Source organism: Odocoileus virginianus, chromosome 17 (genome assembly GCF_023699985.2).
Source record: "Odocoileus virginianus isolate 20LAN1187 ecotype Illinois chromosome 17, Ovbor_1.2, whole genome shotgun sequence".
In the NCBI taxonomy this organism is placed as follows: Eukaryota; Metazoa; Chordata; class Mammalia; order Artiodactyla; family Cervidae; genus Odocoileus; species Odocoileus virginianus.
In genome coordinates this window covers 34372729-34400243 of record NC_069690.1, presented here as the reverse complement: position 1 = coordinate 34400243, position 27515 = coordinate 34372729, and the positions used below count along the sequence as shown (strand labels likewise).

General features: G+C 48.8%; 1 protein-coding gene across 5 annotated transcripts in view; it reads left to right on the top strand.

The window, feature by feature from the left end:
• Nucleotides 1–26728, top strand: part of ABCC3 (ATP binding cassette subfamily C member 3) — a 48690-nt gene extending 21962 nt beyond the window's left edge. The window contains exons 12-32 of one of the 5 annotated variants that reach the window (XR_011492274.1): nucleotides 1143–1346; nucleotides 1451–1597; nucleotides 2010–2097; nucleotides 2464–2530; nucleotides 2749–2875; nucleotides 2957–3133; nucleotides 8768–8935; nucleotides 9251–9443; nucleotides 10968–11082; nucleotides 11255–11402; nucleotides 11500–11707; nucleotides 11991–12301; nucleotides 13435–13634; nucleotides 13778–13904; nucleotides 14938–15039; nucleotides 17604–17750; nucleotides 17886–18044; nucleotides 18633–18799; nucleotides 23364–23558; nucleotides 26115–26409; nucleotides 26594–26728. Coding sequence is in view for 4 of the 5 variants with exons in the window: in XM_020913990.2 (XP_020769649.2) it covers nucleotides 1143–1346; nucleotides 1451–1597; nucleotides 2010–2097; nucleotides 2464–2530; nucleotides 2749–2875; nucleotides 2957–3133; nucleotides 8768–8935; nucleotides 9251–9443; nucleotides 10968–11082; nucleotides 11255–11402; nucleotides 11500–11707; nucleotides 11991–12301; nucleotides 13435–13634; nucleotides 13778–13904; nucleotides 14938–15039; nucleotides 17604–17750; nucleotides 17886–18044; nucleotides 18633–18799; nucleotides 23364–23558; nucleotides 26115–26223 (3159 nt within the window). In the remaining variant the exon portion in view is untranslated. Of the gene's footprint in view, nucleotides 1–1142; nucleotides 1347–1450; nucleotides 1608–2009; nucleotides 2098–2463; nucleotides 2531–2748; nucleotides 2876–2956; nucleotides 3134–8767; nucleotides 8936–9250; nucleotides 9444–10967; nucleotides 11083–11254; nucleotides 11403–11499; nucleotides 11708–11990; nucleotides 12302–13434; nucleotides 13635–13777; nucleotides 13905–14937; nucleotides 15040–17603; nucleotides 17751–17885; nucleotides 18045–18632; nucleotides 18800–23363; nucleotides 23559–26114; nucleotides 26564–26593 lie in introns of those variants that run through there. The other 4 variants (XM_020913990.2, XM_020913991.2, XM_070479290.1 and 1 more) reach the window with 4 other exon arrangements.
• Nucleotides 26729–27515: the final 787 nt, after the last annotated feature.

The window sequence follows — 27515 nt, the reverse complement described above, 5'->3', positions numbered from 1 at the left end:
AGATGGCTGTAAGCCAGTTTCACAAACCTTAGCTTACTCTAGCCTTACAACCCTGAGAGGGTTTTAGAAACATTCTTATTTTGCAACTGAGGAACCAAGGCCCAGAGAGATTACAGCAAGCCAGAATCAGACAGAACTTGCCTCTTCTGGTCTAATGAGAGTTTCTCCACCACATTGCACTTAGTGTAAATAGCCTGTCATTCAGTCCTTTATTTGCAAACATTTATTGAAGTCTTCCCTAGCTTCCTACTGTACATAGAATAAATGACAAATTTCCACTACCACCTACTAGGCCCCTGCTCACCTTTCAAGCCCTCACCTCCTGGAATATGGCTGAATTTCAGCCAGTCTGGCCTTTCTTTTCTCCAAATCACCAAGCTCTGCATACCTCTGGGCTACCATACATACTGTTCCCTGAAAGGTTCTTCAGCTTTTCTTGCTTGCCTAGTTCCTTTCCTTCCTTCATAAACATAAACATTGATTTCCTAGCATAGGATAAAACTTTGATTTCCTAGCATAAACTTTGATTTCCCAGTTCCTACCCAAATTATTCTCTCCCAGAATCCTGTTACTCCCATTGGAGTATGCAAATGATTTAGTGTAAGCATTTATTCAGGTGATTGTTTGCTTTCTAGCTACTTCTCCCATCAGACTGTCAGCTTTATGATGGCTAGGGCCTTCAGTTGTTTGTTATTATCTGCCCTACATCTAGCACATGGCCTGGCACATAGTAGGTACTCAATAAATTGGGGCTGAATGAATAAATTAGAGTGACCTGCTACACCTTGGGTTGGGGACTGGGGAACAAAGAGAAATAAGGGATCTATTCCCTCAGGCTTATGTGGGTTTGAGACAGCATACATGTTCAGGGTGCCCTATGAGAACATGCCTTAGAAACTCAGGGAAGGGGCCTGGGATGGTCAGTGATGGGGTACTGAGGCTGGAGCTGGATTTTGTCCAGCAGAGAGGAAGGGAGCTTGGCCTGGGCATTCCAGGCTGGGGTACAACACAGGCTGGCAGGGAGGAGGGTGGAGGAGTGGTGAGCAATCTAGCTGCCGTGTGTGAGTGCAGAGAAGATGTGTGCCCCTATTGATAGAGGTCTGGGGAGGGGCTCGGGTATGCACTTGCCACACTTTCCATAGGTAGAGCAAATGAAGTTCAAGGACTCACGCATCAAGTTGATGAGCGAGATCCTGGGCGGCATCAAGGTGCTGAAGCTATATGCCTGGGAGCCCAGCTTCTTGAAGCAGGTGGAGGGCATCCGGCAGGATGAGCTCCGGCTGATGCGCCAGGTTGCCTACCTCCATGCCATATCCACCTTCATCTGGGTCTGCACCCCCTTCCTGGTGAGGCGCCCATACCTGGGCTGGTGCCCCATCTCCTGCTTGGCCAGCTTGGGCTTCTGAACCCAGCAGACTCCACCCTGACACCCATCCCCACCACTGCCCAGGTGACCCTGACCACCCTCGGAGTGTATGTATCCGTGGACAAGAACAATGTGCTGGATGCTGAAAAGGCCTTTGTGTCCGTGTCGCTTTTCAACATCTTAAAAATTCCCCTCAACATGCTGCCCCAGTTAATCAGCAACCTGGCCCAGGTAAGCCTGGGTAAGTCTGGGGTTCTAGTGGAGTTTGGGCAGGTTGATGGGGCTGTTTAGGGTCAGGGGATAATCAGGGAGAGTTATTGGAATCAGGGGAGGGCCATTTGGCATTCTGAAGAATTGTTCCAAGATGAATGAGGTCAATAGACTCATGGGCCATTTGGAGTCAGGGTTAGGTAGGGTTTCTGGAAACGCAAGTTCTGGAGACAACCTCCTCTTACCAACATGGACCCTATCTTTGGCAGTGGGAGCCAGCCAAGACTCAGTCATGAGAAGGGACCCAGCACCAGCATCTGGGCCCTCAGGGGGTCCAGCCTCACCCAGGAAGTTGGGGGTCAGCAAGGGTAAGAGGAGATGGGTGTAAGAAAGGCATAGCTTCCAGGGCTGACTCACACCCTTCTGCATGCAGACCAGTGTGTCTTTGAAACGGATCCAGCATTTCCTGAGCCAAGATGAACTTGACCCTCAGTGTGTGGAAAGAAAGACCATCACCCCAGGTCCAGATGGCCTCTCCCTGGGCTTCCCTTAACCCAGCCACTTCTCCAGAAAATTCTGTTCTAAGTTTTTAACTTTTCTCTTGTGACCTCCTTTTCTTCATCCTCTCTTCCCATCTGCCCTCACTCTGTGCCTGCCCTCTTCCTCTTCTGGTTCTTTGCTCTCTGTTAGCCCTCCCCAGGCCTCCCCCTTCACCTTCCTCCTCTAGGGCGCTTCTTACTCCTCCCTGGGACGTCTGCCACCTCCGCCTCACCACCCCCAAGCTTCCTTGTGCTCCCCGTTGGCTCCATGCCCGAGGGCTCTTCCACCCAGGGATCCTCTCCCGCTTGCCCTGGGCTCCCTGACCCTGTGCACCTCTGTCTTCCCAGGCTACGCTGTCATCATACACAACGGCACCTTTACCTGGGCCCAGGACCTGCCGCCCACCCTGCACAGGTACCAGCTTCTCCTTCCCTTCTCAGCTGCCTAAAGTGGACCGCAATTCAGATCATAGCAGAACCCACCCCACTCCCACTCTTCAGTTTTTGACCTGGGAAGCAGGAAGAGCCTCAGGTGCTGTCTGAAAAGGAGGAGAGGTTGGGTCTTCAGGTGGAAGGTGGGGGACAAACCCTCGATGCCTCCTCTGACTGGGCTACTTGTCTCCTTACCCCCAGCCTAGATATCCAGGTGCCAAAAGGGGCACTAGTGGCGGTGGTGGGGCCTGTGGGTTGTGGAAAGTCCTCCCTGTTGTCTGCCCTGCTGGGAGAGATGGAGAAGCTGGAAGGCAAGGTGTATATGAAGGTGAGAGGGGCAGGGATTACTGGGAAGGGAAGCTTGGCCAGGCCTTGGGCAAACCCCGAGGTAAACTTCTCCTTTGGCCAGGGTTCCGTGGCCTACGTGCCCCAGCAGGCATGGATCCAGAACTGCACTCTTCAGGAAAACGTGCTATTTGGTCAAACCCTGGACCCCAAGCGGTACCAGAAGGCTCTGGAGGCCTGTGCCCTGCTAGCTGACCTGGAGGTTCTGCCTGGCGGGGACCAGACGGAGATTGGAGAGAAGGTACAGTCTCTTCTCTCACTCTCTGGGGAAGTTAGCACATACAGCTGCCAATCTCAATCCAGCTCAGATCCAAATATGCATTCATTCATTCACACATTCATCTATTAATGATATCATGCCTAGCTCTGTGCAAGGCACTGGTAAAGCAGATCTATTACTGGGGAAAGCTGACTTGTAAACAGGTAGGGACTGTAGAATGTCCTGGAGGCCAGGCTAAAGGCCTGTTCAAGGTACTTGGAAGGAGTAAAGGAGGTAGTCTACGTAAGGAAAAGCATCACTTTTGATCTGAATCTTAACAGCTAAGGAAGAAGCTCTTATCATTCATCAGATTTTATGACATACCAACTGTATGTCAGGCAATATTGTATATCAGTAAATGTGTGTGCGTGCTAAGTCACTTGAGTCGTGTACAGCTCCTTGTGACCTCATGGACTGATTCCTCCAGGCTCCTCTGTCCATGAGATTCTCTAGGTAAGAATGCTGGAGTGGGTTGCCATGCCTTCCTCCAGGGGATCTTCCTGACCCAGGGATCAAACCCACATCTCTTATGTCTCTTGCATTTCCAGGCGGGTTCTTTACCACTAGCACCACACGGGCAGCCCATACATTAGTAAATACACCAGACTAAAATCTCTGCCTTTATATGAAAGCATATAAGCTTACATTCTAGTTGGGAAAGAGATGTTAGCAAGATAAATCAGTAAAATATATAATATTAGGTGAATGCTAAGGGGAAAGGATGTGCAAGGTTGTATTATCAGTATGCTTTGTGAAAGCCTCACTGAGAGTTGGAGACTTGAACAGAGTGAAGGAGTGAGTGGTCTGTATCTGGGAGCATGAAGCCCTGTCTGGGACATTTCAGGCAGAGAGAGCAGTAAGTGCAAAGGCTCTGAGGCAGGAGTGTGATTGGGGCATTTAAGGACCAGCGAGAAGAACAGTGTGGCTGGAATGGAATGAGCAGGGATGAGGAGGAGGAAATGAAGTCAGTGAGGTGTCCAGGCAGCAGACATAGGGTCTTAAGTCTACTGTAAGGACTGTGGCTTTTACCAAGGGTGATGGAAAACATTTAAGGGTTCAGTTCAGTTTTGTCACTCAGTCGTGTCCAACTCTTGGTGACCCCATGACAGGGCCAGGCTTCCCTGTCCATCACCAACTCCCAGAGCTTGCTCAAACGTATGTCCATTGAGTCAGTGATGCCATCCAACCATCTCATCCTCTGTCATCCCCTTCTCCTCCTGCTTCAGTCTTCCCCCAGCATCAGGGTCTTTGCCAATGAGTCAGTTCTTCCCATCAGGTGGCCAAAGTATTGGAGTTTCAGCTTCAACATCAGTCCTTCCAATGAATATTCAGGACTGATTTCCTTTAGGATTGACTGGTTGGATCTCCTTGCAGTCCAAGGGACTTTCAAGAGTCTTCTCCAACACCACAGTTCAAAAGCATCAATTCTTCAGAGCTCAGTTTTCTTTATAGTCCAGTTCTCACATCTATAACATGACTACTGGAAAAACCATAGCTTTGACTAGATGGACCTTTGTTGGCAAAGTAATGTCTCTGCTTTTTAATATGCTATCTAGGTTGGTCATAGCTTTTCTTTCAAGGAGCAAGCATCTTTTGATTTCATGGCTGCAGTCACCATCTGCAGTGATTTTGGAGCCCAAGAAAATAAAGTCTGTCACTGTTTCCATTGTTTCCCCATCTATTTACCATAAAGTGGTGGGACCAGATGACATGATGTTAGTTTTTTGAATGTTGAGCTTTTAAGCCAGCTTTTTCATCTCCTCTTTCACTTTCATCAAGAGGCTCTTCAGTTCTTCCTCGCTTTCTGCCATAAGGGTGGCGTCATCTGCGTATCTGAGGTTATTGATATTTCTCCCGGCAATTTTGATTCCAGCTTGTGCTTCATTCAGCCTGGCATTTCACATGATGTACTCTGCATGTAAGTTAAATAAGCAGGGTGACAATATACAGCCTTGACGTACTCCTTTCCCAATTTGGAACCAGTCCGTTGTTCCATGTCCGGTTCTAACTGTTGCTTCTTTGAGGGTTAGTGTTAGGGTTAAGGATGGAGGGCATTCGATGCAATTTGATCTGACTGGAGGTTAGCAGTGTGCAAAAGATGCAGGGTAAGGTAGAACTTCGATGACTTTAGTTAAGGTTTTGTTTTTTTTTTTTTTTTAGGTTAAGGTTTTGATCTTTACCCTAAAAACCATGGGATATCAATGAAAGTTTTTATTTTTTTATTAATGTATTAATTTTTGGCTGCTGCAAAATATACATAACATAAATCTCTTTTTTGGCTGTGCTGGGTCTTGGTTGTGGTGGAGGGTTTCTTTAGTTGCAGTGCATGGACTCTAGAGTGTGGTGGCAGTAGTTGTGGCACAAGGGCTTAGTTGCTCCATGGGATGTGGGGTCTTAGTTCCCCGACCAAGTAAGGGTTGAACTCTGTCCCCTGCATTGGAAGGCAGATTCTTAACCACTGGACTATGAAGGAAGTCCCCATAACATAAATCTTTACCTTAAAAATCTTTAGAAGTATATAAATCAGTAGTGTTAAGTTCATTCACACTGTTGTGCAACCAATCTCCAGAACTCTTTTTATCTTACAAAACTAAAACTCTGTACCCATTTAACAACAGCTTTTACTTATCCATTCACCCATCAATGGACACTTGGGTTGCTTCCACCTTTCATATATTGTGACTAATACTACTATGAACATGGGTGGGCAAAGGCCTTTTTAAGACCCTAGATACCCTAAAGTGGAATTTGTAAGTCAATTCTATATTTTTATTCTTTGAGGAACTGCTGTACTGTTTTTCATGATGGCTGCACCATGTTAAATTCCCACCAACAGTCCACAAAGGGTTCAACTTGCACACATTGTTTTCTGGGGGTGGTTGTTTGGTTTTTTGGGTTTGTTTTTTTATAATAACCATTCTAATGGATGTGAGGTGATATTTCATTGACATTTCAGTTTGCATTTCCCAGTCATTAGTAATGTTGAGCACCTTTACATGTGTTTGTTGGCAGTTTGTATATCTTCCTTGGAGAAATGTCTATTAAAGTCCTTTGTCCACATTTTAATCAAGTTGTTTAGTTTTTTGTTGTTGAATTGTAGGAGTTCTTTATATATACTAGACAGTAACCCCCTATCAGCTATATGAGTTGCAAATATTGTCTTCTATTTATTCTGAAGGCTGCCTTTTCACTTTGCTGATTGTGTCCTTTGATGCACAGAAGGTTTCAGTTTTAATGTGATCCAATTTTTCTATTTTTACTTTTGTCGCTTGTGCTTTAGATGTTATATTCATAAAGTCATTGCCAAGTCCAATGTCATGAAACTTTTTTCCTGTGTTTTCTTCTAAGAGTTTTAGAGTTTCACCTCTTTTTTTATATATACTAATGATTTCAATGTATATTCCTTCAAAACAAAGACACTCTCTTACGGATCTATGGTTATCAAAATCAAGAAATTTATCATTAATACAGTGTTACTATCTGAAAATCACTGTCTGACCTTTGAAATGTCATAGTTTATCCCAGTAATGTCTTTTTTAGCTGTGTTCTTTCCTGGTCTAGAATTCAGGCCAGGATCATGAGTTGCATTTAGTTGTCATATCTCTTCATTCTCTGTCAATCTGGATAATTTCTCAGTCTTTGTCTTGTATTTTGTTTTTGAACGTCTATGTATTTATTTTTGGCTGTGTGGGTCTTAGTTGCATCACGCAGGATCTTTGTTGCAGTATAAGAGCTCTTTCCTTGGACTGTTCCTTACACCCCGCAGGCTTCTCTCTAGCTGTGGCACTCAGGCTCCAGGGCACGTGGGCTCCGCAGTTAGTGGCACGGAGGCTCTCAAGTGGAGTGGGCAGGTTCAGTAGTTACAGTGTGAGGGCTTAGTTGCTCCACAGCATGTGGATCTTAGTTCCCCAACCTGGGATTGGACCCGCGTCCCCTGCGTTGGAAAGCAGATCCTTAACTAGTAGACCACCAGGCAAGTCCCAGTCTGTCTTTTAGAATATGAACACTTTTGAAGAGTACAGGCTAGGTATTTGGCAAAAAGTTTCTCAATTTGAACACAATCAGATTTAGGGCATATATATATATATGTGTGTATATATGTATATATACACACATATATATACTTTTTTTTTTTTTGCAGGGGGTTGGGAAACCAAAGAAGTAATGTTGTATCCTTCGTGCGTCATATCAGGAGGCGCATGATGTCAGTTCATGTCTTACTGACTAATGTTAACTTTGATCTCTTGATTGAGATGATATCGTCCATTGATGATTTCACTTTACAACCTTCATTGATTTTTGCCTGAGTCAATGTTACTATGATGTGGGCCAGATGTTGAGTTTGTAACTCCATTCTTTCTGTGATTATTAGTTGGCGTTTTACTCTAAGAAAGAGCTTTCCTCTCCTCCCTTTTTACCCCTTTAGTGTCTTTCTGTCAGTGTGGGCTCATGTTTTCTTATGTGATTCAGTGGGTTATAATCTGTTACTATCATTTTTCATTTTGATGTTCAATTTGTCAGTGAAGAGTTTTAAGCAGGGACATGAATCACATTTTGAAAGGTTACCCTGGCTGCAGTGTGGAGGGGCCCAAAGGCACAGGAACCAGTGAGGAGGCTCTCCTGTTGGTCTGGGGAAGTGATTTGGGCTTGAGCCTGCAGTGGGGATGATAAACTTTTAAGTAGGAGTCCGAGATTATTGGAACCCAGAGCAGACCTCCCCATCTACAATCTCACTCCTCCTTGCCATCTCTCCTGGACCCACACTGACCTCACAAGCCTAATTTAGTGCCCGGAACATAGTAGCACTAAAGGAAAAACTGGTTGGTTGCAGGCATGTTCACATGTCTCAGTCATATAGCTGCCGTGGCCACCCCTTGTTTCTCAGCAGCTGCAGCTCCCACCCCACATTTGCTCTCCCCAGGGGTCAGTTTCTTAGGGTACCCCTAAAGAGCTGAGCCTGTTCCAGAGGGAATGAGGAAAGCTGGTGGCCGGAAAGTAAGGTGTACCTCTGGGGTCTGCCCTCTGGGCTCTGCCTTGCTATGTGTCTGAGTTTCTGCATAATGGGTTGAAGAGTGATCTTACTTTCCCTCTGGTATGTGAATGATCTCAGGGTTGATGAACTCTGAGGTAGATGCTGGGTTTCCGTTCTTGCTTTTGCCTTTAATAGTTTGGGACTTTGGACGAAGTCATTAACATCTTGGGCTCTAGTTTCTTCATCTAGAAAGTGGGGCTGATGATACCTCCCTGGAAAGACTGACATGAGGACCAGAAGGGATAATTGTTACGAAAGTCATCTGCAGACCATTTGGGCGATGGGAGACTAAAAGGTCTTTTAAGGACCTCCTGGGGATTTCTAGGATCCTAGAGTAAGATGGTGGAAGGCAGGGAAACCAGCTGGGCAGGGAGCAAGTTGTCCTCACCTGCTTTAGGAGGACTCTCAGAGCCACCACCCCTTCATCCATGACCTTAGAGCCTCCCAGGGACAGGACCAGGCATATGAAATGTGAATTTAGAGGTCTGCCTTGCTGAATGACAGTAGACAGGGTCTTTGCCTCCCTTGTGATGGCCTGATTCTCTTCCACCCAGTACACACTTCTCACCTCCCTTCTCCATCAGGGCATTAACCTGTCTGGGGGCCAGCGTCAGCGCGTCAGTGTGGCCCGAGCTGTTTATAGTGATGCCGACATTTTTTTGCTGGATGACCCACTGTCAGCCGTGGACTCGCATGTGGCCAAACATATCTTTGACCAAGTCATTGGGCCAGAAGGTGTGCTGGCAGGAAAGGTGAGGCTCCCAGAGGTTAAGGGGGCTAAAATGAAGATAAGGCTACAGGAAAGGAGTGGTGGGATGCCAAGGGGTTTGGTGAGACCGGGACATATGGAGTGCCTAAGGAACAGGCTGGGCAACCGGGAAAGCCTGGGGCAGGGGAGGGAATGCCCTCGGGCACTGAGTTGACTTTGGAGAGCACAGGTTGAGTCCCTGATGTGCCTGCTCATGATGCTGGTACTCAAGCACCTCACACTTGCTCCGTGGTCCTGCACTGTGCCAAGGGTGTGTGCTGAGGGCAGTAGGAGTGATAGCCTGCTGCCTTCTCCCCAGACCCGGGTGCTAGTGACGCATGGCATCAGCTTCCTGCCCCAGACAGACTTTATCATAGTGCTGTCTGACGGGCACGTGTCTGAGATGGGCACCTACTCGGCCCTGCTGCAGCGGGATGGCTCCTTTGCCAACTTCCTCCGCAACTATGCACCTGATGAGGACAAGGAGCACCAGGAAGCCGACAACAGGCCAGGTATCTGCCATTCTTGGCTCTTCATATTCCCCTCCCATCCCTGCATCTCCCCTGTCCTGGGGCATCTGAGTGTCTCTGGACAGCCCCAGGGTTATGCAGGGAGGTTCTGGAGTACTTGGATCATCCATGTGATGTCAGACATCAGCAAGAGGGAAAGTAAACTGGATGGAGTCGAGTCCCTCCTCCTCCTCCTCTTCCCTCAGTCTTCCTATGTGTCGAAAGGGCCTATGGGCCCAGGCCCAGCTTATACAGCAAGGCTGTTTTACAGATGAATTGTTTAGTAAATATACAAGTGCTTTTTGTTGTTGTTCAGTCGCTCAGTCGTGTCCAACTCTTTGTGACCCCACGGACTGCAGCCAGGCTTCCCTGTCCTTTACCATCTCCCAGAGCTTGCTCAAACTCATGTCCATTGAGTCAGTGATGCCATCCAACCATCTCATCCTCTATCGTCCCCTTCTCCTCCTGCCTTCAATCTTTCCCAGCATCATGGTCTTTTCAAATGAGTCAGCTCTTTGCATCAGGTGGCCAAAGTATTTGAGTTTCAGCTTCAACATCAGTCCTTCCAATGAATATTCAGGACTGATTTCCTTTAGGATTGACTGGTTTGATCTCCTTGCAGTTCAAGGGACTCTCAAGAGTCAACTCCAACACCACAGTTCAAAAGCATCAATTCTTTGCCGCTCAGCCTTCTTTATGGTCCAGCTCTCACACCCATACATGACTACTGGAAAAACCATAGCTTTGACTTCGGAAGTGCTTAGAAAAGTCATTTATTTATCAACAAATATTTATTTATTGAGCAACTTTGTCTAGGCACTATTCCAGCAATTGTGAGACAGCACTATTAATAGTACTACTGAGACAGCAATAAACAAACAGAAAAATCCCCTTCTCATGGAGCATATTGATACATTGAGACCTCCTTGTTGTTCAGTCCTGGCTCTTCAACCTCAGGCTCTGGGCTGGCTCTCAGACCTTCTCCTGAGCTTTCTTGTCTACTTCTGTATATGCAGTTAACATGTCTCAAGCATTTACTAAGGGCCGTCTATGGGGTTGCACAGAGTCAGACACGATTGAAGCGACTTAGCAGCAGCAGCAGTGCCTGTTGCAAGCTCTTGACACACATTCTTTCCTTTAATCCTCACAATGACACGATGAAGTAGGTACTATTATTATCCCCACTTTACATGCCCGCCTAAAGTCATGTGGTGAGGAAGTGGGATTTAAGCTCAGCCAGGCTGACTCCAGAGCCCAAGCTCCTGACCCTTATATTTGAATCCTCTTCTCCATAGTCCCTGATGGGAAGCTTTTCTTCCTATCTAACATAAGTCTTTCTTGCTGCCCCTTTTTTTCTCAACACAAAATTGGTCATTTATTTTTATTGTTGTTCTTGCTGCGCTCTCAGTCCCTCTCATCTTCCCTTTTGCTTATCCATTCAGTCTTCTTCATTGGAGTGGGACTGGGGGATAGCAGGGCCTTGCAGGGTGAGCTTGCCAACCTCTCCTTTCTGCCTCCCCACTGCAGCCTTGGAGGACAAAGAGGATGAGGGGGTATTGATGATTGAAGACACGCTCAGCAGTCACACAGACCTGACAGATAATGAGCCCGTGACATACGAGGTCCAGAAGCAGTTTCTGAGGTGAGCTCCTGAGAACTGTCCACCCCTGGGAGATGGTGTCAGGGCCCCCACGCCCTGCTGGGGAGTGGGGTAGGTGGGTGTTCTCCCTGACACTCCCTAGAGCTCCAGCTGGGGCTCTGTCTGTAGTTGTGCTGGAGGCTGCCTCTCTGGGCCTGACCCGTTGCCTCCACAGACAGCTGAGTTCCATGTCCTCGGAAGGAGAGGGCCAGGGTCGGTCTGTACCCAGGAGGCGCCAGAGTGCGGCAGAAAAGGTCGTGCTGGCAACTGAAGCAAAGGCGAGCCATGTGCTGACCCAGGAGGAGAAGACAGAGATGGGCACTGTGAGTAGGGTGGGCGAGGAAGGCTGGAGAGGGTGGCAGGCCCCTAGCACTCCCGGGGCTCATGGGAGTCCTCTGTTTGACCGCTGTGGCCACACAGGTGAAGCTGAGCGTGTACTGGGATTACGCCAAGGCTGTGGGACTCTGGACCACTCTGGTCATTTGCCTGCTGTATGGGGGTCAAAGCGCAGCTGCCATCGGGGCCAATGTGTGGCTCAGTGCCTGGACCGACGAGGCTGCGGTGGACAACCAGCAGAACAGCACCTCCTACAGACTGGGTGTCTACGCCGCCTTAGGAATTCTGCAAGGTGAGCCTGCAGATACTTAGAAGGGGCGCCAGTGTTCCCTTCCTCATCTCTGGGCTGCTGGGTCCCCCAAACCATGCCCTTGCCTCTGAATCTCTCTCCACCGTCACAACGCTAGTGACTCCCTGCCCTAGCGGTCTACCTGCCTCTGGGCCTGTCTAGCTCATCCTAGCTATGCCTTGCCTTTGAGACTACCTAGTTCACCGAGATCCCTCATCTCCGAACTTGCCCCTGCATTCTGCCCCCTGGCCCAGGTGAACAAGTGCCCCTCTGCCTCCTCCATCAGGGCTCCTGGTGATGCTGTCAGCTATCACGATGGCGGTGGGCGGTGTCCAAGCTGCCCGCTTGCTTCACCAGGCGCTGTTGCACAACAAGATGCGCTCGCCACAGTCCTTCTTTGATACGACGCCCTCAGGCCGCATCCTTAACCGCTTCTCCAAGGACATCTACGTCATTGATGAGATTCTGGCTCCCACCATCCTCATGCTGCTGAACTCCTTCTACAACTCCATCTCCACCCTTGTGGTCATCGTGGCCAGCACTCCGCTCTTTGCTGTGGTCATCCTTCCTTTGGCTGTTCTCTACCTCTTTGTCCAGGTGCGCCCTGAGTGAGTGGGCATGAGTTAGCGTGAGCATGGCCGTTGTGTGGGCCGGGCTCTTTTGGGGGCCCCCAGTGGCAGATGTAGGGAGGGCACACCCGCTTCACCGTCACAGCTGGATTTGATTCAGTAAACACCTTTTTGAAACTCATTTTCCTCACCAGGTAAAATAGAATCACAGATCCCACCTCATAGAGTTATCAATAGGATAAAATTAAATCCTTGTAAATTATGACTGGCCCTGGAACTCCTTCCTGCTGGCTATTTTTTTAATAAAATATTGTCAACAGTTTAAGACACATTATCCTTCCCTTGTTTTTAGGTATCATCTAAACTTACATGCCATATCATATGATGCATGTATGATATATGATGCATATCATATAAACTTACATGTTTTTTAACATAGATGAGTGATAACGTTCAGATACAGTTAACTCTAAAAGGCATTTGTGTTGCTGATCCCCTGTCCTGCCATTAATCAGCTGATGAAGGTAACCCACAAGTGGTAGAAGCTCAGGCCTGTGTGTGAAGACCGTGACCTGGGCTGCACTCTGTCCTGGGACGGGGACTTTCAGCTGTACACCCTGCATAGCTCTGGCCATCTTGGGCCCCACGGGGTAGAGGAGGGAAGATGGAGGCAGACTGTGGTTTTGTGGGGCTGACATTTAAACAACCGAGGGGTGGAGTCGGGAGAGGCTTTTTAAGAAAAAGAATACGAAATTATCTTATTTTTGCAAAGTTTGCAAAATTTTGATTGTGTGAACATATTGCCAGGCCCCTAAGTGCAGATAGGCATTGTCACTGACTTGGGAAGCAAAATGAAGTCAGTGCGATAATTCAGGCCTGCAGAGTGAGGGGCCAGGAGCTGAGAGGGAATCGGGAAAGGCTTTGTGGACAAAGTGGCCTGAAAGACTTGAGCAGAGCTGAGCAGAGGGGAGACAGTGGGAGGAGTTCATGGAGCCACATCAGGATCCCAAGTCTTGGGTTCTTTCGGGCGAGGGAAGGGAGTGAGGTCTTATGGGGCAGTGGGACTGACGGGGAGGTGGCTCACATGGGCCCAGGGGACACGCAGGACTGAGCTGGGATTCCACAGTCCTGACTCTAAGTTCTCTCTCCAACCTCTGTCAGCGCTTCTATGTGGCTACATCACGGCAGCTGAAGCGGCTGGAATCTGTCAGCCGTTCGCCCATTTATTCCCACTTTTCGGAGACAGTGACTGGCTCCAGTGTGATCCGGGCCTACGGCCGCAGCCAGGACTTCGAGACCATCAATGATGCTAAGGTGGACACCAACCAGAAGAGCTGCTACCCCTACATTGCCTCCAATAGGTCAGAAACCACTCCGTCAGCCCCTGCTCCTTCCATGAGTCTCTGCAGGAGAGACCCTGGTGTTCTCGGTCCAAGCCCCTCCTTTCCCCTAAACAGCCCCCTTCCTGCATCTGCCCCATTTCCTCCTTGCTTGATCTCTACAGGTGGCTGGGGATCCGGGTGGAGTTCGTGGGCAACTGTGTTGTACTCTTTGCTGCGCTCTTTGCTGTGACTGGAAGAAGCAGCCTGAGCCCAGGACTGGTGGGCCTGTCTGTGTCCTATGCCCTACAGGTACGCAGAGGTCTCAGCCCCAGAGTAGGGCCACCCCTGGGGCAGAGGCCACACAGGTTTCATAAGCATCTCCTGAGTACCCCACTCTACCCAAAATGGGGACCAGCCACAGATTTTGATCCCCCAAACTGTGAGCTCCCAGTCAGGCATGGAGAGTCACTCCCACCAGCAGGGGATGATACTTTGGGGTGTGCAGATCTTAGTGGAGGAAGGACAAAAGATAAGAGCCCAGAGGAGGTCTCTACCTGGGAGTGTTGGAGAAATGACTTTGGAGCTTGGCCCTAAGAGACAAATAGAAATTTGCTGTGCCTGCACAAGATCTAGAGGTCAACCCTGACAGGGGTCCTGGGGCAGGGACATGGAGAGCTAGACTACAGCTTCTTTCACAAGCCTGCAGAGAAAGTACCTGGAGCAGGTAACTAGAGCCTGAGCAGGTCACCCTGATATCAGCTGATATTATCAAAAGGTTAAACAACTGCAAATGGAATTTTTGTGAAGCAGATCATATTTGCAATGCCTCAGGTCACTCAAGTCTTTGAGTTTTGATAAACAAAGGACAATCCAGACAGGTCAGTCTTCTCAAACTATTCAGTATGCCTATGGATCACCCGGAGATCTTAAACTGTAGACTCTGATACAATGGGCCTGGGGCTGTGGCTTTTGCGTGTCTATCAGGACTTCTTGATTCACGAAGTGTGGTCCGAGGACCAGTTGCATCATCTGTGAGCTTGTTAGAAATGTAGATTCTCGGGTCCTACCACAAAGCTACTGAATCAGAAGCTACGTTTTAACAAGATTCTCTGGGAAATCTTTCTTGTGCATGTGAAAGTTTGAGAAACACTGGGATGGGGGGCCATTGTCAGTGTCTGAGGTACAGTTGTGATTAGAGCCCCAGGTGGCATAGCTGTGGGTTTGCCCAGGCCCACCTGGGTCCTAGTTGGGATAGGAGCATAATGAAGGAGCCTGAACTCCTCCCATAGCCATGTCAAGGGAGTACAGATTGCCCCACTTATGACCCAGTCCCTCTGCCTAGGTGACGTTGGCTCTGAACTGGATGATACGAACGATGTCAGACTTGGAGTCTAACATTGTGGCTGTGGAGAGAGTCAAGGAGTACTCCAAGACGGAGACAGAGGTGGGTACGGAATCAGCCTGGGGCAGGCAGAGTTGAGAACAGCTGGTAGGGGTGCTTGATGGCCCACCGTCCACCCTCCATCCCCCTAGGCCAGCTCTTCAGGAGGCTCTTCATTCAGCCCTTAATGAGTGTCAACCAGAGGTCTGTGTGAGGAGGTGCAGAGGATTCAGAGTTGGACAAGGCAATTCCTGATGAGTAGATAACAGCTCCCGTGTTCCAAGCCCTGCTCAGTCGCAGTACTCTGTCCTCCCTGGGACCCCCAGTCCGGTGACCTGCCTCTGTCCCTCGGTCCACGAGTTCATCAGCCTGGACTCTGGGCTCCACCAGTGCCAACGCTGTCACCTCGCTTGCCCTTCTCTCTCAGTCATCCTCTCTCCAGTTGAGCCCATCCGTCTGCCTTCTACAAGCCGGTACTCGGCTGCCAAAATGTTGCTGGAGAAAACCATTGATTTGACTTCAGGTTTATAACCACACACCACTGCTGGGTATTCCCATCTTGCTTCTCCAAGAAGCATGTGTTTCCAGTTTCAGAAAGATTTGTTTTGGCCACTCCTTTTCCTTAAGCTCCCACTCCCTGTGCTCAGCCATCGACCTTGCCTAACAGTTCAGTGAGGAAATAGGTTATGAGATGTGAACTCCCTCAGCCTTCCTGCCGCTAGACTTTCAAACCTGCCCCTTCACCTTTTCCCTCTTTTAACAGGAAATGTCCCTTCTCGTTTGAAAGTCCACTCCCTCTACTTGTTTGCATGGCTACCCGAGGACTTCACTTCCTTAATTACGTGCCACATCATCCATCTTGCTCCCTCTGTTGGATGATTCCCATCCACATGCAAAAATATGCACTTGTACCTTCCGTTCTAGACTCTCTCAAACCAACCCTCCCTTTCCTGTGTATCCTGTATCCCATTTCTCTGCTCTCCTTTGTCATGAAACTGGCTTTAAAATAGGTGCTCTCCCCTTGCCTCATCACCCGGTAGCTTGTCTGCCTGCTGCAGCCTGGTTTCTGGCCCTGTCACTCCACTGGAGGCATTCAGCAGTGACTTCCTTGGTTAACAGAGGTAGGGACACTTTGCTGTTCTTCTCTAGTTCAGCCTCTTGGCATTACTTGGACAAAATACCCCTCGCTGCTTCTTGAAGGCACTTCATGGTTTCTGTGACCTGAGTTCCTGCCCTTTCAGCCTCCATTGAGCCCCCACCCCATCTGTTCCTCCCAACCTGGCCTCTCCTGCTCCTGGGGCCCCCATCTGTTCCTGTCTTCCCCAGGCTTCTCTTATCACCCCCTCCTCCCCCAATTCTCTGGAATCTTCAAATTCTCTCCAATTTCCCCTGTCTACATACATGATCCTTTCGCCACAGCCTCAAATATTCTGCCCCTAATCCTGCTACCCATTGTTTTGATACCTCCTCAAGAGAGCATGGCAACCCACTCCAGTACTCTTGCCTGGAAAATCCCATGGACAAAGGAGCCTGGTAGGCTACAGGCCATGGAGTCTCGAAGAGTTGGACACGACTGAGCGACTTCATTTTCACTTTTCACTTTCATGCATTGGAGAAGGAAATGGCAACCCACTCCAGTGTTCTTGCCTGGAAAATCCCAGGGACGGGGGAGCCTGGTGGGCTGCCGTCTATGGGTTTGCACAGAGTCGGACACAACTAAAGTGACTTAGCAACAGCAGCAGCAAGAGAGCAGATTATCTGTACTGGCTGCTTTGTTTTTTGATTGCTGACACTCTGACTCCCCCATTTCAAAACATCCTACCCTCTGCCTCCCCAAATAGCAGCAGAGAGATCCCTTAAAAACATACCAAATCACATTATTCTTCTGTGTATGGCCCTACATCTTACTCAAGTTAAAAGACAAAACAAAACAGTAAAACAGTCCTTAAACTGCCCTGCAAAGCCCTACATGGTGGGGTCTTCCACTACCTGTCTCCTACCTCTCACCTTTGTCACTGTGCTCCAGAGCACACCTGGAGGTATTTGTCCTTGCTGTCTCCTCTGCCTGGCATGCCCTTCCCCCAGATATCTGCTTGTCTTGTTCCATTACTTCCTTCAGGTCTTTATTTAAATATCATCTCCTCCAGGAAGCCTTCCCTGACCACCCTGTACAGAACAGCAACACCAGGCACTTCACCATACTCATCACCATCTGACATTATATAGACTTATTTGTTAACTGTATGCCTCCTTAGACTAGGATGTAAGCCTCACAGGGACAAGGACTTTGTCTAGTTTACCGTTGCTCCCCCACTACCTGTCATGGAGTAGCCACTCAATAATAAAGAGTGGTGAAAGGGGGAGTGGGGGCAGGTGGAAGGGGTTACTTAGGGATCTTGGGCATGAGGGGAGTAGAGGAGGGCAAAGTTCTGTGGGGAATAATGTCAGATAGATAGAGTCATTGAACCACAAGGTTGGGCCACTCAAGCGCCAGGGGCTCCCTGCCAGGGTCCCTGGTGGGTGAGGGTGGCAGGGGCCTGGGAAGAGAGGCAGACTGAAGATGCAAGGGGCCGGGCTGGGGAAGAGATGTCCCCCTGATGCAGAACCTGTCTTCCCCTGGTGGCCAGGCCCCCTGGGTGGTGGAGGGCAGCCGCCCGCCAGCAGGCTGGCCATTGAAGGGTGAGGTGGAGTTCCGAAATTATTCCGTGCGCTACCGGCCGGGCCTGGAGCTGGTGTTGAAGGACCTGAGTCTGCGAGTGCATGGTGGCGAGAAGGTGCGTGTGGGGCGGGTTTGTGCCTGGGGGATGTGGGTCTGTGGGATGGCAGGTACCCAGCCTAGAGGTCTGCTTAGCCTCCCAGGGGAGTCCTGGCGACAGACCCACCAACTCCCCAGCCTCTACCCCCTCCAGGTGGGGATCGTGGGCCGCACTGGGGCTGGCAAATCGTCCATGACTCTCTGCCTGTTCCGCATCCTGGAGGCGGCTGAGGGCGAAATCTACATCGACGGCCTCAATGTAGCCGACATCGGGCTCCATGACCTGCGTTCTAAGCTGACCATCATCCCCCAGGTACCGGCCTGGCTTTGTCTGGCCACACTGACCAGTGACCCTGGGGTCAGGCCCCACGCTTGTCCTGTAGCTTGAGGTTCAAGACCGGGACCTCTATCTGGGAAGCCGGGGAGCAGGACAGCAGGAGCAGAGCCACAGAGCGACCGCCTGTCATGGGTCTGGAAGGGACTGATGTATCCTGCTTAATATCACCCTGTCCTCTGACCTCCTAGACTAACAGAACCACAGACTCTTCCATATGGCCCACTCCAGAGGTGTTCTATTCTGCTGCCCTGGTTTCACAGCTCTGAATTACGTTTCACTTTTCCTGGCTTCTCTGGAGTATTTTTCTGCCGACTGGACACTTTGGAGTCAGATTAGCGGCTCAGGGTTTCTACTTTAGCAGAGGACTTTGGGTTGGCAAAGCTGAAGTTTATCATGTCCCCACAGGCATTTTTCTATCTCCTTGGCCATTGCCTACCTCCTGGAGGGTTGGGGACACAGTGAAAATGCCGCCATCTCAATCCCTTTCTTGTTGCCTGGCCTCAGGGCCCATGGCTCCCTATGGGGCCTGAGCTGCCTCCCTCTGAGGACTTGCTTTGTCCCCAGGACCCCATCTTGTTCTCGGGGACCCTGCGCATGAACCTGGACCCTTTTGGCTGTTATTCAGAGGAAGACATGTGGCAAGCTTTGGAGCTGTCCCACCTGCACACATTTGTGAGCTCCCAGCCCGCAGGCCTGGAATTCCAGTGCTCCGAGGGTGGAGAGAATCTCAGGTAACAGCTGGGAGTGGGTGAGTCAGGAATAGCACTCTGCTGCACTAGAGGATCTAGCATCAAATGACACCCAGGCCAGCCCTCTCCTGCCCTCCCACTAACATCTTGTTGTTGTTCAGTCACTAAATTGTGTCCAGCTCTGCAACCCCAGCACGCAAGGCTTCCCTGTCCTTCACTATCTCCCAGAGTTTGCTCAAATTCATGTCCATTGAGTCAGTGATGCCATTCAACCATCTCATCCTCTGCCACCCACTTCTCCTGCCCTCAATCTTTCCCAGCATCAGGGTCTTTTCCAGTGAGTTGGCTTTTCATATCAGGTGGCCAAAGTATTAGAGCTTCAGCTTTACCACCAGTCCTTCCAGTGACTATTAAGGGTTGATTTCCTTTAGGATTAACTGGTTTGGTCTGCTTGCTGTCCAAAGAACTCAAGAGTCTTCTCCAGCACCAGGATTCCAAAGTATCAATTCTTCGGTACTCAGCCTTATCTAGGGTCCAACTCTCACATCTGTATATGACTACTGGAAAAACCATAGCTTTGATTATATGGACCTTTGTCAGCAAAGTGATATCTCTGCATTTTAATATGCTGTCTAGGTTTGTCAGTTTTTCTTCCAAAGAACAAACATCTTTTAATTTCATGGTTGCAGTCACTGTCTACGGTGATTTTGGAGCCCAAGAAAATAAAATCTGCCACTATTTCCATTTTTTCCCCTCTATCTGCCATGAAGTGATGGAACTGGATGCTATGATCTTCATTTTTTGAATGTTGAATTTTAAGTCAGCCTTTTCATTCCCATTTCACCTTCAACAAGAGGCTCTTTAGTTCCTCTTCACTTTATGCCATTAGACTGGTATCACATGCATATCTGAGGTTGTTGTTATTTCTCCCGGCAATCTTGATTCCAGCTTGTGAGTTATGCAGCCCAGCATTTTGCATGATGTACTCTACGTATAAATTAAATAAGCAGGGTGACAGTAAGAGCCTTGATATACTACTTTCCCAATTTGGAACCAGTCCATTGTTCCATGACCGGTTCTGTTGCTTCTTTTCCTGCATGCAGGTTTCTCAAGAGACAGGTAAGGTGGTCTGGTATTCCCATCTCTTTCAGAATTTTCCACAGTTTGTTGTGATCCACACAGTTAAAGGCTTTACAATAGTCGATGAAGTAGAAGTAGATTTTTTTTTTTTTGAATTCCCTTGCATTTTCTATGACCCAACCAATGTTGGCAATTTGATCTCTGGTTCCTCTGCCTTTTCTAAATCCAGCTTGTACATCTGGAATTTCTCAGTTCATATACTGTTGAAGCCTAGCTTGAAGGATTGTGAGCATTACCTTGCTAGAGTGTGAAATGAGTGCAACTGTACCATAGTTTGAACATTCTTTGGTATGGCCCTCCTTTGGGATTGGAATGAAAACACCTTTTCCAGTCCTGTGGCCACTGATGAGTTTTCCAAATTTGCTGGCATGTTGAGTGCAGCACTTCCACAGCATCATCTTTTAGGATTTGAAATAGCTCAGCTGGAATTCCATCACCTCTACTAGCTTTGTTTGCAGTAATGCTTCCTAAGGCCCACTTGATTTCACACTCCAGGATGTCTGGCTCTAGGTGAGTGAGAAAGAGTGTATCTTTCCCTTTCTCCTTTGCCTTTCACTTCTTTTCTCAGCTATTTGTACAGCCTCCTCAGTCAACCACTTTGCCTTTTTTGTGTTTCTTTTTCTTAGGGATGGTTTTGGTCATTGCCTCCTGTACAATGTTGCTAACTTCTGTCCATAGTTCTTCAGGCATTCTGTCTACCAGATCTAATCCCTTGACTCTATTTGCCACTCCCACTGTATAATCATAAGGGATTTGACTTAGGTCATGTTTGAATGGCCTGGTGATTTGAACTCAGGGGGCACTCTATTGTATTGAGCATATTCTGCATGCCAGGTTTCTCACTGACTCCTCACACAAGCCCCAGAGAAACTGAGCTAGGGCCAAAGGAACACAGCTGGGAGAAGGCATGCCTGGGATTTCAATTAGGTCTGGGAGATTCCAAGGCCCCAATCAGTCTTCTCTTGTGAGGTTGTCAATGCTGTGCTTCGCCTGATGAGGGGGTTGTGGACCGAACCTGTTGAGAAGACAGAGGAAACATATAGAACTTTAGAGAAGTCTTTTATTTTTTCTGAGTTGGATGCAATTTTGTCTCTGGTTTAGAAGTAGAGAAAGTGAGCTCTCCAGGCCTTTCTTTGCTTCCTTATAGCCCCAGATTTTATATCCCCAGCCACTGGGTCATATATCAGAGAAAGTCAGAGTCACTTCTTACTGAGTCTAAAAGCTTGAGATAGATGTACCTGTGTTAGCTGTGTGATTTGGGGCAAGTTGCTTAACCTCTCTGTGCCTTCTTTTTCTTAACTGTAAAAGGAGTGTGGGATAATAACAGTTCCATTCCTTTTAGCACCATGCTGCCTAATAGCCACATTGAAAAAAGAAAAAGATGAAATAAATTTTGGAATTATGTGTTTTATTTAGCCCAGTATATCTAAAATATTATCACTTCAACATGTAATTAATATAAAAACTATTACAGATATCTTGCATTTTTTCATATTAAGTATAAAATCCTATGTGTATTTTTATACTTCCAGCACATCTCAGTTCAGATTTGCCACATTTCAGGTAGTCCACAGTCATGTGTGGCTAGTGGCTATCATTTGGACAGGGCGGTTTTATGGGTTTTGTGATGAAATGGAAAGCACTTAGTCCGGATATACTCCTGAGAAATTTAGCTATCTTTATTATTCTACTCAGTCCATACCTACAGACTGGACTCTCTCCAGACAAAACAAAAACAAAAACTTGTACATTTCAGTTCAGTTCAGTTCAATTGCTCAGTCATGTCTGACTCTTTGCAACCCCATGGACTGTAGCACACCTGGCCTCCCTGTCCGTCACCAGCTCCAAAGTTTACTCAAACTCATGTCCATTGAGCCACCCAACCATCTCATCCTCTGCCATCCCCTTCTCCTCCTGCCTTCAGTCTTTCCCAGCATCAGGGTCTTTTCAAATGAGTCAGCTCTTCGCATCAGGTGGCCAAAGTATTGGAGTTTCAGCTTCAACATCAGTCCTTCCAATGAATATTCAGGACTAATTTCCTTTAGGATGGACTGGTTGGATCTCCTTTCAGTCCAAGGGACTCTCAAGAGTCTTTTCCAACACCACAGTTCAAAAGCATCAATTCTTTGGCTCTCAGCTTTCTTTACAGTCCAACTCTCACATCCATACATGAATACTGGAAAAATTTAATAGTGTTCAAGGCACTTTGGCCTCCACTATCTCCTTTAATCTTTACTGCAGTCCTGTGGGCTAGAAATGAGGCTCCTAAGTATAAAATTATTTGCCCAAAGCCACTTAGCTAGTAAGGGGTGGGGCAAGGACTCAGAGAAGTGGGAGTATTTGCCCCAAGCCTTTCCTTGCTGCATCATAGCCACTGGTGGGATGCCCCCGCCTCCGCCATCAGCCCTGTAAGAATGAATGTGGCCAGTCCCTGGATCTCACTTACACAACCACTTTGAGGGTAGCTGGCAGACAAACCTAGGCTACCAGACCCTATGCCCCATAGCTGTTTTTTGGCCCATTCTCCGATTCCTGTTTGCCATCAGCACCTCTCACCAGATCATCCCCTCCATCCCCACATCAGCTAGGACCTGAGACAGAAATCCACTCCCCTCCTCCCTCCCTGAGCTTGTAGTCACTTTAAGTATAACCTGTATCCTGTGCCAGTCCCACCATAAATCAGCCCTGAGTTCTATCTGGCAGCTCATTCTGCTGCCAAAACCTTCATTAGTTGCGGGAATGGGCTGAAAGAGAGCCTGGTCTTCACTCGGGCTGGAGTGACTCACCCCTTTGGGAAGGGTTGAGGTATTTGTCCTTGGGTGTGGGGGTGCTGGAGCCTCTGTGGTTGGGAACACAGCCTTGCTTTGTTCATTAGCTCTGGCTTCCAAGGCAGGGGTTGAAGGTGTGCATTCCACCCCTCCTTCACCTCTGCAGAGACCAGACATGGGGAGCCCCCCAGATCCTCCTCTGCCCTGCCCCTTCGGAGTTCCCACAATAGAGCCCCGATCTGTATTCCCTGTAGGGGCAGGAGACGGCTGAATTGTGTGATAGTAGGCTCAATAAGATAGCATGATGCGTGCAAATATCCAGGAGGAGTCATTTAAGTGTGTTATCACTAAGGTGTAAATGACTAACAGAGTGAAACGGAGAAACTCGGTGACATAGCTGAAGAGTGAGAACAGGGAAGAAAGCTCAGAAAGAGGAAGCCAGGGGTGCCAGAGAGAGACTGGGGATTTCAGTGTTAAGTGCTGGCTCTACCTCAAGGCCCCTCATCATCCCAGTGGTGTCCAGACCTCAACTCTCTGTTCCAGGAGTACTGGGCTAAGGCAGAAATGGGAGAGGTTAGACAGAGAGCCAGCCCTAGGCTGATGAAAAGGAGTGGAGACAGAAACAGTTTGGGGTATAAAGCCTGGAGGGCAGGTTGGGGGCACCCAGCTTGAGTCTTCCTTGCTTTCCCTATTCCCAGTGTGGGCCAGCGGCAGCTCGTGTGCCTGGCCAGAGCCCTACTTCGCAAGACTCGAATCCTGGTTTTAGATGAGGCCACAGCCGCCATCGACCTGGAGACTGACGACCTCATCCAGGCCACCATCCGCACCCAGTTTGAGACCTGCACGGTGCTAACCATTGCACACAGGCTGAACACCATCATGGACTACACCAGGTAGGGCGCTGGAACCCGAGCAGGGAGGGGCCTGGCTGGGTCTCCTGGGCCATGGCGAAGGGACAGGCCGATCAAGTTTATCTGGATGTGGGGATATGGGAGCCTTATGGGATATCTGTGGTATGGAAGGGGGATAACAGCATGGGTTACCTGGGCACTGGGCGCACAGTGATGGTTTCGGAGACACAAGGGACCCTTTGGAGTTACCAAAATGTTGGGAATGGGCATGTTGGGGCTCCTGAGGCTCGGTTCACTCCCCCACCCCAGCCCTTAATGCTGAGATGAGGGGAACTGGATCCTTCATGCCAAATCCTGTCACTTCCTGAGCACCTTGCCCATGGCTTCATTTGCTCCTCATTCCAACCCTCTGGGCATATAGACCAGGAGGCCACTGAGGAAAGGTGTATGATGCTTGGGTCCCTGCCTTGGTGAGCCAGACACACCATCATGCAGAATAGATGCTTTGTTGTGGGAAAGCAGAGGGCTGAGTCCCAAGCCTGGCTCTGATGCTGTGTGACCTTGGGCAATTTGCAAAACCTTCATGAAACTCTGTCTCTCGGGGTTGTTGTAAATAATCAATGAAATAGAGTATTAAAAGTGCAGGTGATCCTAGAATATGTTGATTTCTTCCCTAACCCCTTGTTGTAATTCTCCCTAGAATCAGCTTCTCAAAGAATTAGGGAAGAAGCCCTGCTCTTGGTATCTTACAGCTTCCTTGGGGAGTCAGCTCATTCAGCCAAAAGGAAAAAATGTGACCTGTTCTCTCATTGTGCTAATATCAAGGTGTGACGCTAGAGGACAGGGTAGGGGTTGGGTGACTAAGAAGCCTGATGGAAGTGAGCTGGTACTGGACTGCCAGGCTAGCTCCCTTGGAGACACAGGAGCTCAGAGTGAGGAAGAGGCAGGAGGCTGCAAAGAATCTATGCTGAGGTGTATGGTGGGAGTACCTCAACAAGGTTTCATTCACAAAACAAACACCTGCAGGGTGTGGGGAGGTGGGGAAACACACACACAGGGCAATGGGCAGACCTTGTCCCTCTCTCAAAAGTGTCCCCACACAGGTCCCAGGGGCTCAGAAACCAAACGGAGAATGCCTGATGCTACTGACTATTCCATCCCCACCATATCCCCACTCTCCACACCTATTCAAGACCCACTGGGAGAAGGGTGGGTAGGAAGGCTTGAGCCCTGGGTCCACCCGAGGGAAAGGGCCAGACCAACAGGATCTCTTCCCAGGCCTAACTGAAAATGGATTTCACCAGCAGCCCTAAGGGGCAAAAACTCAAATTGATCTTGGGGGTTGGGAATTCAGTCATTTGAGTGGATCAGGCAGAAATTAATGAAATAATCACACTACTGAACTGTAATTAGAGCCTGCAGGAAGGAAGCAAGGGTCCACATGTGTAGGCAGAGGGGCCAATCCATACAGGCAGCGAAGGAGCCAAGGGCCTGGGCTTAGAATTCTGCTCCCGCCTCACCCTTGGAGCCAGCTTGTTGGCCCTGCACTAGGTGCACCCTTGTGTTTAGTTGGCAAGAGATTCTAAGCACAGGCTCAGGCTTGAATTCTCGTCCTTAAGGGCACCAGTCAAGCCCTAAAGGACAAGTAGAAAGTTGGGTGGCAAGGAGATGTGATAGGGAGGGAGCTGGAAATTTCAGAAGGCACATGCAAAGGCCCGGAGGTAAGAGGGCACATGAGTGGGAAAGGAGACAGGGCAGTAGAATCAAGAGGAGGGGAAGAAAGATAGGCCTCACTTTGCTGCACTTGAGGACCATGGGACAGTGTTTAGTCCTTACCCCAAGAGCGAAGGGAAGCCGCTGAAGCCAGGTGGGCCATCTCCTAGGCTTCAGTTTGGGCAGTGGCTAGACAGTGATGTTCACAGACACACCTCTTCCAAAGGGTTCTTCCAGGAGCCCCACAGTGGGGTAAACAAGCGCGTGCAGTCCAGGCCCTCCTACTGGGGAGCATCTCCTAGGCCTTGGGGGAGCCCTTTCTGCTGCCACCTCATCCTGGGAGCCAGATTGTCAGCTCTGCACTAGGTGCACTTTGTGTATAGTTGGCAAGAGATTCTAAGCCCAAGCCCTGGCTTGACTATGTATGTGTGGGCGGGGGGAGACCCACCCATCAGCCGCAGCCGGATTTGTAGCCAGATTCCAGTGTCGGGCCTCACTGCAGCCGTTTCCCGCCGTGTGCCTTTGAGTTGGCACAAAGCAGATGGATGCATTCAGGCCCGTGGCTCCCTGCGCACAGTCCTGTGACCCTGGTGAGGGGAAGGGCTCATTAAGGAAGGTGTTCAGAGCCCTGACTAGCAGAGATGAATAGGACCTTGTGTTTGATTCCGGAAACTGCCTCATCTGCCAGAACAGCAAATGGAGTGGCTAAAATAACCAGTCTTGCAAGTGTGCACATGTGGCACAGTGCTTGTGTTGGGTGGGTTAACTGAAGTGGGAGGGTTGGCATGTCACGGAGGGGTCCAAGCTGTACTCAGAAGGGCAGGGTTGGACCATAAAGCCAGATCTGGGCTGACGGAGACCTGATCACTTCTTTTCTTTGGCTAGGGTCCTGGTCCTGGACAAAGGGACGATAGCTGAATTTGATTCTCCAACCAACCTCATTGCAGCCAGAGGCATCTTCTATGGGATGGCCAGAGATGCTGGACTTGCCTAAAATATATTCCTGGTCTTTCTTCCTGGACATTCTTAGTTTTCATCACGAATGGAAAGGACACCAAATATGTCTACAGAATGGACTTGATGGCAAACGTTGGGGACATTTGTTAGGTTTTTGTCCCTGCCAGGTGCCTTGTAGGATGACCATGCTAAATGCTTCAGGGGGGGAAGTGAGGGCCCAGAGGTGAGTGACATGCCCAAGGTCATTGCTATGAGGCAGAGCCCAGACTAGTCCCCGAGTCTCCTGATTCCCAACGTGGTGTTATTTCCACACTGTACTGCTTATAATCATTTCAAGGGATGACCTCCCTACCCCCATGATTTTTCGTATTTTCTAATCTGAAGTGTTTTTTTTTTTTTAAATAAAGCTTTCTCCTCTACAAACAGAAGACTGCCAGGTCAGGCCATCCCTAGGAACTGAGTCCAATACTCTGGGATCCTGGCCTGAATCCATTAAAAATGGAGCACTGATGAAATAAAGCTATGTGTTAACAATACATACACTCCAATGTAGCCTTTCTGTTCACAAGGTCTAGGGGCTAGGACCTTTAGAGGAGGTGGAGAGGAAGGAGGGAGATTCAGAGGTAGCCTTTATATACATCTACATGGCTGGAATTATCTGAAAACTTCAGACCCAAGAGCTTTTGGCTGGAAATATTGTCTTCACAGCCAAAACTCACTGGGTAATTGCCAGTAGTTCCTGTTCTGCTGTGCAGAGGCTGTAAAAAGGTGAGAAATAAAGCCCCTGATATCTGACCTGAGGCCTCTTGAGAAAGCTGCTGTGAACACCTCCACATTTATGTCATCCCTCAGACCACTATGCCTGCTTCTCTAGGGGATAAGTGCACGGCCCTTTATTTCCTTGCCCCTTTAGCATTCTGTTCCAGACAGGTCCCCATAACCCATGAGGTCTCCAAGTCATTCATCTTCCTCACTCTGGCTAAAGCTGACTGTGGGTGCACAGAGCCGCCCAGGACCTACCCCCTGTTTTAAACGTCCCAGGCTGGTAAATGAGATGAGGGGGAACTTGCTTTTTTTAACAAGCCAATGAAATGTTTATTTTTCTGCAGGCCAGGATTTACCTCGTACACGGCCTTCAAGTTTTCTGGTCTCCTCTTTCATTTCTCTAACCTTTATTCTTGGTATAATGTGCCTGGTTATGGATGATGTTTTTTTTTTTCCCTCCATCTTAAATGGTTTGCAGTAGGTGTGGAGATGGCTCCTTTGATCTGATTTTTCTATATGCGTTGGGCCAGCCTGTGCTGCAGAACTATTTGTTAAAGGCTAATC